The sequence below is a fragment of the Bos indicus genome, chromosome 9 (genome assembly GCF_029378745.1).
Source record: "Bos indicus isolate NIAB-ARS_2022 breed Sahiwal x Tharparkar chromosome 9, NIAB-ARS_B.indTharparkar_mat_pri_1.0, whole genome shotgun sequence".
NCBI classification, from domain to species: domain Eukaryota; kingdom Metazoa; phylum Chordata; class Mammalia; order Artiodactyla; family Bovidae; genus Bos; species Bos indicus.
The window spans coordinates 45,405,569-45,418,177 of record NC_091768.1 but is presented as its reverse complement, the minus strand read 5'-3'; the positions used below and the strand labels follow the sequence as shown (position 1 = coordinate 45,418,177).

Below are 12,609 nucleotides of genomic sequence, written 5' to 3'. Positions count from 1 at the left end.
TAAGCATTACCTTTGTGTATGATCCTCGCAGGTAACTATAATGGACCAAATATAAAGGAACCTTACTCACTAATACAATCAACCACAAGTCAACGTGGCTTTTTACACTCGTCCTCCTGTACTATATCTGTAAAATCTCACCCTGTGAAACCCATCACCACCATGAAGTCAGGCCACCTATAAATCTGAAAATACAGCTCTTCAAAGGCCATCTGACTATGAGCAATTCTCTCTTACTTTACCACACCTGCTTTAGGTTGTAAACCATATGGAGTGTATTATACTAACTACTCTTCAATAACTTCAGTAGGCAATTCTAAATTTTCAATGCACCCTGTAATGCACATGTTTTGAACCAAGGTTTTCTGAGTAATTTTTGCTTCTTCACTGGCTCAAGGCACCTAAAATTAGCTTTTGTAGATAATTCCTAATCTGAATTTAGTTTTTTACTACACAAATTACTGGGCAACAGATACAGTTTGCAATCTTAGTAAATGATATGCCACTCATTTGTTTCAGCAGAGTGTTTAATATTAAAGCAGGTGCTTTTCTGTTGAGTAAGAGCTACCAGCAGGACTCTAACAGGCAACGGTTGCTTACTGGGGTCTGTCAAGATTAGATTTTAGATGATTTTTCCCCCACCCAGAATACTTCTTAAATTTAGTAATACTGACTTGCAGAAAGTAAAAAGTAATGAAAAGGAATAATCCTAAAAACACTGAATTAGTTTTCAGATGATAAAAGACAAAAGAATAATAATGAACACTGGTGTTCAGAAGAAATGCCAGGAAAGAAAAAAATATTCATATATCTCTTTTATCCAACTCTTATTAAACATATGACAATGTAAACTTTGAGCTCACTACCTTAAAGAAGTGTAATATTTTGTGAATTGAGGTCATACATAAAGCATCTAAGTATGTAGGAGCCAACAGCCTGAACCCAGGTTAAGAAAAAAGTGTTTGCAAAGACAGAAATCCAGATTCCACCAAGAATTTTCCCAACAAAAACATTAGACTCAGAATGTGTACAAAATAATAAACATAAACTTTTTATCTTTGTAGATGCCGGCAGTGTTTTTTTGTTTTCAGTTGGTTTTTCATTTTAGTTAGCAAATAAATAATATTCTATTATCCATAATGTTAAATGTGGGAAAAAACTGAAAGTAACCAGGATATGAAATTATAAAAGGCAGAAAGTCAATCTAAAATCTTAAGCCAACAATCTTTAAATAAGGTAGCAGTCTCCTAATGAGAAAGAAAACTATTAGCAATTTTAAAAGTCAAATGTTTATACATAGGGATAACAGTAAAGTACTGCCGTAAAACAAATGCATGATTTTAGAAATCAAAAGTAAGAAAGAAAACAGCTGTGATTCTAGTACTTATATATAGTACTTATATGCCACGGGAGTAGAAAAATATGATAACCCAAGTTGAACTATTTAAGCAAAGTTGGAGTTTACTCTCTTCATGGTCTAATTCCAAAACTTGAGGCTTAATGGTAAAAATATGAAAACGGTAAAAAAAATAAAATAAAATAGTTGTTTGATAAAACTGACAACAGAATAAACATTATAAACAAATTATTTGTTAATATTTAAAATTTAAAACACATAGCTAATAAATTTATGAATCAAAAATAAAATTGAAATCCAAATTACATTAAACATATTTAAAAGCACTATTTGCTGTTCCTTTTATCCACATAGAATATACTAATTAGAAGTGCACATGATGCAGAAAATGTTTTAAGATTTTGCTTTATGTTTCCAATTATGCACAGTGAAAAGTTTTTCATCGATTCAAAGTTTACAAAAAAAAAACACATGCAACTTAAAGTCCTTGAGGCTTAATTTACCGTCTTGTGACCATTCTGGCAGGCCACATGCAGCGCTGTCTGCCCCATCGCATCCTCAACATCGACATCACTGACGTGTTGTACAAGGTCATGGAGTAGTTCTGTCCGCCCATTCACAGCCAGCCAGTGTATCTGTACAGCCATTTAGTTACTTAACATTTATGCAGGAGTATTTCATATAAAAACAGCAAATAAATAATGCAATTATTTCTCAACTGTGAGCACTACATGCATACCAAAGATTAAAATTAAAATTTAAGCCAATATAATTTTTTCCTATATTTTAAATGGGGGAAAATATGTATCAGGATATAGGTTACACAGTCATGTACTTCAAAATCAAGTTTTGCAATGTTCAAAGTAATTAAAAATCCTAAACTGAGGATCACTAATACTCTGCTTCTTAGATGACCATGAACTGTAGGTATAGCTTATCTCTAGAGAAGAGGTACTGAACATTTTCCCTTCCCCAGAAACAAACATAAGATAAAAAATAATCAACACAGTAGGGGTCATATTCTTTATTTCCTATATTTTACATGTAATGCATAAAACATACATAAATAACACACATGGGGAGGATAAAAAATATAAAACGTCTAGAAGTCTACAACTCAAAGATAATGCTGTAACTTTGGTCTATGCTGTCCATGCATTTTTCATTGGCCTTTTTTCCATTAAAAAAAATATATCATGTAACTTGTTTTAAAATGGTAGCTTTGAACCCAAGAACCAGCTCCTACTTCTTCCCAAACCACTGAAACGACAATAAAGGGTACTTTTTCTTAAACAACAGATCTATTAAGATAATGGAGGAGGAAATGGCAACCCACTCCAGTATTCTGGCTGGGAAAATCCCTTGGACAGAGCAGCCTCCCAGACAACAGTCCAAAGGGTTGCAAAGATTTGGACACTACTGAGCAACTGAATATGCACATTAAGATAAAGAACAGGAGAGAATACAATAGCAACCCATTTTGGAAGCTTTTGTCTATTTTGTCAGAACAGAAAGATGACCCCTAAGCCAGTAAAGGAAAATTGAGATCACAGAACTCCCCCAAAAGGTAGTAAGCACCCTACAGTGTCTCCTGGTTACATATAACTTTTTTTTTTAAAGGCTTAAAATGTATTTTAATAAGTTCATGTTGCATTATTCATTTCTCAGAAAAACTTCAAAGGTATTAGGGACAAATCAAACATGGTACCCCAATAAAAAATGCACAGCATAACTACCTAAGATAGGCAAAGCTAAGAGCTACCGTCTGACACTCAGCATACAGCAACCCTGTTCTCAAGATTGTACTAGGCCTATCAAGAAAGCTGTGAATGGCAACATCACAGACACAAAAGGGCCATTTCTGGGTTGTCCTTACCCAAGAAAAAGATGGAGGCAAGTTTAACACAAGATTTTTTAAAGATACACTAAATGAAAATCTCTAAGAGAAAATGTCTTCCTTGGGACATGAAAGGGTAATATATGGGACATAACAGAACCGTATGTATGTTGTCTGTGACCTCTGTGGACATGTGCCTGAATTCCCACCTGGGAGTGATTGGAACAGTGGGGCCAAGGTCATTGGGGGATGTTTGGTTTTTGTGGTATATGTGGCAGGATCTCTGGGGTGAGACAGTGCACTAAGTCGTGTCCAACTCTTGCAACCCCATGGACTGTAGCCTGCCAGGCTCCTCTGTCTATGGGATTCTCCAGGCAAGAATACTGGAGTGGGTTGCCATTTCCTTCTCCACATATAACTTTTATATGAACTAAGAAACCAAAAGATCTGTGTGACTCGCTTTACTTCAGTATTCATTTTATTAACATGGTCAGAAACAGAACCTGCAGTATCTCCGAGGTATGTATATAAATAAAAACCCAAAACAAGAGAAAGGCAAAGGCATCTCCAGGATGATGGTGAAGAGATATTCCAAATAACACTGTACAGCAAGCCAAGAAATCAATCAGCAGTCTCCGTAACAGACTCCCTCAACACTATTCAAGATGAAAGGTAGTGAACATATGTTATGAGGATATTTACAAAGTTCAGGGAAACTCTAGCAAAGAATTGACAATACACATTTAGAAAACAAAATTCTGAGCTGCAATGAAGAGAGAAACAGAAAAGACATATGGATTGAAAAGGAAAAGTTATAATTATCTTAATTTGCAGATGATATGATTATCTATGTGGAAAATCCTAAGGAGTCTACCAGAAACTCCTGAATTAATCAAGTGAGTTCAGCAAGGTCACAAGATATGTGATCAACTCATAAAAAGCAATTGTATCTCTATGTACTAGCAATGAACATGCAGAAATCAAAATTAAAAATAATGTTACTTACAATTGCTACAAAGAAAATAAAATAGCTATACACTTAAACCTTGCACAAGATCTGTATGCTGAGCAACATAAAATTCTAATGAAAGAAATCAAAGACTTAAATAAATGGAAAGACATACTGTGTTTACAGATTGGAAGACTCAACATAGTAAAGATATCAATTCTCCCCAAATTGATCTATAGGCTTAATGCAATTCCAATTAAAATAATCTCAGCAGGGTTTTTCATCATAGACAAGTTTATTCTAAAATTTATATGGATGCGTGAAAGAACCAAAGTAGCTAACACAATCTTGACAAAAATGAAGTGGGAGGAATTACTCTACCTGCTATTAAGGCTTACTATATAGCTAGAGTAATCAAGACAGTGTGATAATGGCAAATGCATACAGACAGTGGAACAGAACTGAGGACCCCAAAATAACCCCATACAGGTATGTCTAAAACATTTTTGAGAGAGATACAAAGCTAATTTCACACAGGAAGTATACAGTCTTTACAACAAATAGTGCGAGAGTAACTGGAATCCATAGGTAAAAAAATGAGCCTTGACTTAAGCATCACAGACAAATATTAGCTCAAAACAGATCATAGGCTTAGATATAAAATGTAAAATTAAAGAACTTTTTGAAAAAGGTAAGAGAAAATCTTCAGGCTCCACGGCAAGGTAAAGAGTTCCTAAACTAGATACCAAAAACACAGTCCATAAATGCAAAAACTGATATACTAAACTTCATCAAAATTTAAAACTTTCACACTACAAAAGACCCAGTTTAGAATTTTAAAAGGCAAAGTAAAGATGAGGAGAAAATATTTGCAAGTCACATACCTGACAAAGGTTTGATATTTCCAAAATACAAAGAATTCTAACAACTCAATTAAAAAAAAAAAAAAAACAGAAAATGGGCAAATGACTTGAACTCATTTCACAAAATAGGATATATAGATGGCAAATAAAACACACAAAAAGCTGTTCAACATTGGCAATTAGGTAAATGCAAATTAAAACCACAATGAGATATCACTACATACATACCTAACAAGATGACTAAAATAAAATACAGTTACAACACCAAATGCTGGCGAGAATGACAGAAAACTAGATCATTCGTATGTTGCAGGTGGGAGTATAAAAAGATACAGTGAGCCTGGAAAAGCTTTCCAGTGCACTTTAAAACTAAACATGAAACTACCATACAACCTAGCAACTGTATTCCTGGGCATTATATTCCCTAAAACATGAAACCTTTATGTTCACACAAAAACCTGTACACTATGTTCATGGCAGTTTTATTCACAATAGGCCCAAACAGGAAACAACCCAGATGTCTTTCAACAGGTGAATGGTTAAACAATCAGTGGTACATCTACACCAAGAAATACTTGTCAGCAATGTAGAGGAATGAATCATTAATACACACAACCAAGATCCATCCCCGTGGAATATGATCAGCACACAAAAGCCCATTCCTAGTATGATTCCATTTATATTATACTCTTGAAATGACAAAATTTTAGAAATGAAGAACAGATTACTGATTGCCAGGGTTAGGCATGGGATGAAGGAAAGGAAAGGTGTGATTATAAAAGAAAATAAAAAACATCTTTTTGGAGTTGGAAATACTAATATTGACTGCGGTAGTGGACACATAGACCTATAAAGGTAGTAAATCTGTCTAAAACTTAACATACATAAACAGGTAAAAGTGGATAGAAGTTAAACTGGAGAAATCTGAATAACATAAACTATATCATTGTCAATATTCTGGTCATAACATTATACTATGGTTTTATAAAATGCTACCATTGAGGAAAACTGTGCAAAATATACAGAGGATTTCTTTGTTATTATTTCTTACAACTGCATATGAATCTACAAGTATCTCATTTTTGAAAATACAATTATTAATCACATGAAAAACAAAATGCTGTGAGAGAAAGAAAAGCAACTATAGGGACTTCCCTGGCAGTCCAATGGTTAAGACTCTGCACTCCAAGGGCAGGGGACATGGGTATGATGCCTGGTCATAGGACTAAGAACCCACATGCCACAAAACACAGCATTCTCCCCACCCCCAAAAAGCAACTGTAGTAAATTTTTTGGCCTAACTATGAACAGTTTTTATTTAGCCAAAAAATTAAAACAGTGAAAAATGACCTAACAAAAATTACACTTCTACTGGTTGGGTGTGAGGGAAATGTGCTTGTACATGATGGGATAAGAGGAGGTGAGGCTAAAAAAGAAACACTTAACTTGATATTCCAGCAAGTCAATAGGTGATGCCTAAAACTGAAAAGTCAAAAAGCAGTTATACTAGCCTGTTATTTAGAATTAGGGAAACAAAAATTTTAAATCTATTAAAATAATTGAGAAAAGTTGACTGTGGAGTGAGAAATTTGGAAGCTGAGGAGGAAGGTCAAAAGAATGTTACTAAAGACCTAGATGTGAAACCAGACACTATAAAACTCCTAGAGGAAAACAAAGGCAGAACACTCTCTGACATAAATCACAGCAACATCTTTTTGATCTACCTCCCAGAATAATGGAAATAAAAAATAAATAAACGGTGCCTACTTAAACTCAAAAGCTTTTGCACAGCAAAGGAAACAAATTGGGAGAAAATATTTGCAAATATTTGTGACTGATAAGAGATTAGTCTCCAAAATTTACAAACAGCTTATGACATTTAACAGCAGCAAAACAACCCACTCAAAAAATACACAGAAGACCTAAATAGACATTTCTCAAACAAAGACATACAGATGGCCAATAATCACATGAAAAGATGTTCAACACCGCTAATTATTAGAGAATTGCAAATCAAAACTACAATTATCAAAAAAATCACAAACAATAAATGCTGGAGAGGGTATGGAGAGAAAGGAACCCACCTACACTGTTAGCAGGAATATAAATTGGTACAGCCACTATGGAGAAGAGTATGGAGGTTCCTTTAAAAACTAAAAACAGAGCTACCATATGACCCTGCAATCCCACTCCTGGGCATATATCCAGAGAAAAGCATGATCTGAAAGGATACATGCATCCCAATGTTCACTGCAGCACTGTTTACAACAGCTAAGAGAGGAAGCAACCTAAATGTCCACTGACAGAGGAATGGATAAAGAAGATGTGGTAAATATATACAATGGAATATTACTCAGCCATTAAAATGAATGAAATAATGCCACTTATAGCAACATGGATGGGCCTAGAGACTGTCATACTGAGTGAAGTAAGTCAGATAAAGAAATGTCATATGACATCCCTTATATATGAAACTTAAGAAAGAAATGATACAAATGAACTTATTTACAAAACAGAAAGACACTCAGACTTATAAAATGAACTTATGGTTGCCAGGGGAAGGGACACTTAGGGAGTTTGAGATGGTCATATATACATGCTATATTTAAAATGGATAACCAACAAGGGCTTACCATATAGCACTTGCAACTCTGCTCAATGTTATGTGGCAGCATGAGTGGGAGGGAGGTTTAGGGAAGAAAGGGTGCATGTATATATATAGCTGAGTCCCTCTGCTGTTCACCTGAAACTATCACAGCTTTGTTAACCATCTGTGTGTGTATGTATGCTCAGTTGCTCAGTCACGTTCAACTTTTTGCAGCCCCATGGACTGTAGTCTACCAGGCTCCTCTGTCCATAGAATCTTTCAGGCATACTGGAGTGGGTTACCATTTCCTACTCTAGGGGAGCTTCCTGACCCAGGGACTAAACCCGCATCTCTTCCATCACTTGCACTGGCAGGTGGATTCTTTACCACTGTGCCACCTGGAAAGCCCTGTTAATTGGCTACACCCCAATATAAAATAAAAAGTTTAAAAGAAAAAAAAAAAGAGAATGTTTATTTTTTTTCAGGCTAAGAGTGTCATAAATTAGATGTATATTTATTTGACATAAAATGCCATACAATTCACGGCCTTACAATTCATCTATTTAAAGCATACAGCTTACTGGGTTTTAGTACATTGAGAGTTGTGCAATCATCACTACAGTCAATTTTAGAACATTTTCATTTCCCCCAAAGAAGCCCTGTACCCATTAGCACTCCCATTCCCTGAGATGGATACAGAAGATACATGTCTCACTCTGACTCTGCCACCTGCATGAAGAAACTCATCCACTGCCTTCAGTTTTTCTTACTGATATTCTTCTGCTTTTTTCTCATAGGACTCTTAGAGGCAATGAATTCTGACAGTAGTTGGGAGACAGTATAGGCAACATAACAAAACAAACATCACATCATTTTTATTGCCTCACTTTTATAATTCTGCTGAGTTCAGAACAAATCAAGTCTAAATATTTCACCCTTAACATCAATATGTATAAATTAGCTGAGAAGTGTACCTGAAATCATTCTGTATCTTCTCAATTACTACAAAGAAATAACTGCAGAAATATTTGTACTACACTTTGCATTACTATTACTTTTGATATTATTTTCTAAAAGTATTTCTAAAATCTCAGACAAAAACTCTTAGCACTTACTGCAGTAAGACCTTCATTATTACAAATGTTGACATCAGCACTGTATTCTAATAATTTACTCATGCATTTCTTTTGCCTGAAAAGAAAAAGAGACAGTAAAGACAACTGTTACTAGAAAAATAAACAAATGAAAATTATTTTACTGAAATATTAACTACACTCAATATTAACCGATAGCAAATAACCTGTATCTGCAATATTTAAATAAATACTTCAATAAATAAATGTAGCATATGAAACAAAATTGTTTCTATGACTCAAAGATAATAGGATTTTAAAAAGGCACAATGAGGTTTTAATGCCATTGGGACAAATTCATCACTGAAAATGCTATGAAATTTCTAGTGTTGACAGAATATTTGAAATAGTAACCTCCATTAAAAATGTAATACATTCATAAGTTTAATGGAAGGGGAATGGATAGAGTAAAATGACGTCTCAATGAATGCTGTATCCTATATTCTTGATTGTATAGTATTTAAAATACTAAGATGAGTTGTAAAAAATAAATTAATAAAATGGCCATCTATTCATACCCTTACCCACTTAATTCTTTTTCAGCTTTTTTACTGTAGTAAAATACACATAACATAAATTTATCATCTTAACTGTTTTTAAGTGTACAGAGCAGTAATCTTAGGGTTCCCTGGTGGCTCAGACAGTAAAGAATCTGCCTGCAATGCAGGAGGCCTGGGTTCAATCCCTGGGTCAGGAAGATCCCCTGGAGAAAGGAATGACTACCCACTCCAGTATTCTTGCCTGGAGAATTCCATGGACAGAGAAGCCTGGCAGGCTACAGTCCATGGGGTCGCAAAGAGTCAGATACAACTGAGCGACTAACATTTGATCACTTGACCAGCAATATTAAGTATATTCATATTGTTGTGCAACCACCATCACCATCCATCTCAAGAACACTTTTCAGCTTTCCGAAACTCTGCATCCATTAAACAGAACTCCCCATTCCCTCTCCTGCTAGTCCCTGGCCAACCACTATTCTACATTTTATCTCTACGATTTGCCCTTATCTAAATCAATAACCTCAGATATGCAGATGACACCACCCTTATGGCAGAAAGTGAAGAGGAACTAAAAAGCCTCTTGATGAAAGTGAAAGTGAAGAGTGAAAAAGTTGGCTTAAAGCTCAACATTCAGAAAACTAAGATCATGGCATCTGGTCCCATTACTTCATGGGAAATAGATGGGGAAACAGTGGAAACAGTGTCAGACTTTACTTTTTGGGCTCCAAAATCACTGCAGGTGGTGACTGCAGCCATGAAATTAAAAGACGCTTACTCCTTGGACAGAAAGTTATGACCAACCTAGATAAGATCAGATCAAATCAGTCAATCAGTCACTCAGTCGTGTCCGACTCTTTGTGACCCCATGAATCGCAGCACGCCAGGCCTCCCTGTCCATCACAAACTCCCGGAGTTCACTCAGACTGACGTCCATCGAGACAGTGATGCCATCCAGCCATTTCATCCTCTGTAGTCCCCTTCTCCTCCTGCCCCTAATCCCTCCCAGCATCACAGTCTTTTCCAATGAGTCAACTCTTCGCATGAGGTGGCCAAAGAACTGGAGTTTCAGCTTTAGCATCATTCCTTCCAAAGAAATCCCAGGGCTGATCTTCAGAATGGACTGGTTGGATCTCCTTGCAGTCCAAGGGACTCTCAAGAGTCTTCTCCAACACCACAGTTCAAAAGCATCAATTCTTTGGCGCTCAGCCTTCTTCACAGTCCAACCTAGATAGCATATTCAAAAGCAGAGACATTACTTTGCCAACAAAGGTCCATCTTGTCAAGGCTATGGTTTTTCCTGTGGTCATGTATGGATGTGAGAGTTGGACTGTGAAGGAGGCTGAGTGCCGAAGAATTGATGCTTTTGAACTGTGGTGTTGGAGAAGACTCTTGAGAGTCCCTTGGACTGGAAGGAGATCCAACCAGTCCATTCTGAAGGAGATCAGCCCTGGGATTTCTTTGGAAGGAATGATGCTAAAGCTGAAACTCCAGTTCTTTGGCCACCTCATGCAAAGAGTTGACTCATTGGAAAAGACTCTGATGCTGGGAGGGATTGGGGGCAGGAGGAGAAGGGGACGACAGAGGATGAAATGGCTGGATGCCATCACTGTCTCGATGGACGTTGAGTCTGAGTGAACTCCGGGAGTTTGCGATGGACAGGGAGGCCTGGCATGCTGCAATTCATGGGGTCGCAAAGAGTCAGACACAACTGAGCGACTGAACTGAACTGAACTGAAATGTCTCACAGAAGTAGAATCATACAGTTTGTCTTTTTGTGACTGGCTTATTTCACTTAGTATAATCTCCTCAAGGCTCATCCATGTTGCAGCATACAACATGGATACAGAATTTCCTACCTTTTAAGGGGCTTCCCAGGTGGTGCTAGCAATAAAGAACCTGCCTGCCAATGCAGGAGACGTAAGAAACGTGGGTTCAATCCTTGGGTTGGGAAGATCCCCTGGAGAAGGGCATGGCAACCCACTCCAGTATTCTTGCCTGGAGAATCTGATGGATAGAGGGGCCTGGTAGGCTACAATCCACAGGGTCGCTCAGAGTTGAACTCAGCTGAAGCAATTTAGCACTCACATAGGCTGAATAATATTCCACTGTATGTATATACCACATTTAGTTTATCCATTCATGTGCAAATGGATGCTTAGATTCCTTTACTTTAGCTATTGTGAATAATACTGCTATGAATTCAAGTATACAAATATTTCTGCAAGACTCTGCATGAAATTGTGGGGGGTATATACCCAGAAGTGGAACTGCTGGATCATAGTATAATTCTATTTTTATTTTTGAGGAAGCAAAGAACTAGTTTCCAGAGCATCTGTACCATTTCCCTTTCCCACAAACAGAGCACAAGGGGTCCAATTTCTCCACACCCTCATCAACACCTGTCATGTTTTTTTTGATAGCCATACTAATGAATCTTAGTTGGTATCTCATGGTAGTTTTAACTGGCATTTCCCTGATTAGGGATATTAAGCATCTTTTCTTGATCTGGACATCTGTATATCTTACTTGGAGACATATCTACAAAAGCATGTTGCTGCCTTTTGAACTGCCTACCCATGTCATTTTGCTCACAATGCTTGCTCCTAGCCTGATCCATTCTTCCTCACTCTTCAGTGTTTATCTCAATTTCTCCTTCATTAATAATTAAATGAAAACTCATGCTTTGGAAACAAAGTGATACACATCTATATGTATACACACATATGTATATGTGTGTGTGTGTATATATATAAAATATACAATTCATGTATATGCTTAACTATGCTCAGTAATGAATTAAGAAAATATGATTTAATCTGTGGCAAGAAAAAGTTTATGATCTAGTTAAGTAAATGATTATATACATACATTAAAAAATATAAAATGGGGTATACATAATAGCATATTATGTATAATGTTATATAACATAGTATATATCGTATTAATGTGAATACTGAGATATTGTGATTTACAGTAAGAATGTATAGTTATATATTTGGTCTTAATCCACACTTCTTGGCTCACAGTTCTAAACCCTAAACAATTAAAAGCAATGGGCCTCTTTTCCTGAAAAGAGGTGAAGGTGACTTTTGGGTGCCACCCAACTGTGGGGGCTAGTTGCCAGGAGAATCAACCACATATTAGAGGGCACTTTCAGTCCCACTCCTATTTCCAGGGAGGGGATAGCAACCAGAGGTTGAATCAGCTGCTAACAGCCAATGATTTAAGTCAATAATGACTATGTAATGATGTCTGCTGCTGCTGCTGCTGCTGCTGCTGTTGCTAAGTCGCTTCAGTTGTGTCCGACTCTGTGCGACCCCATAGACGGCAGCCCACAGGCTCCCCCGTCCCTGGGATTCTCCAGGCAAGAACACTGGAGT

At 36.6% G+C, this 12,609-nt stretch overlaps 1 protein-coding gene across 6 annotated transcripts in view; it reads right to left on the bottom strand.

The window, feature by feature from the left end:
- The window catches only part of HACE1 (HECT domain and ankyrin repeat containing E3 ubiquitin protein ligase 1), a 118,350-nt gene that overhangs the window by 92,742 nt on the left and 12,999 nt on the right, over positions 1–12,609 (bottom strand). For 5 of the 6 annotated variants that reach the window (XM_070796026.1, XM_070796025.1, XM_070796029.1 and 2 more), the window contains 2 exons: positions 8,709–8,784; positions 1,861–1,992 (listed from right to left, as the gene is read on the bottom strand). In XM_070796026.1, the coding sequence (XP_070652127.1) occupies positions 1,861–1,992; positions 8,709–8,784 (208 nt within the window). The remainder of the gene's footprint in view (positions 1–1,860; positions 1,993–8,708; positions 8,785–12,609) is intronic. The other variant, XM_070796028.1, reaches the window with a different exon arrangement.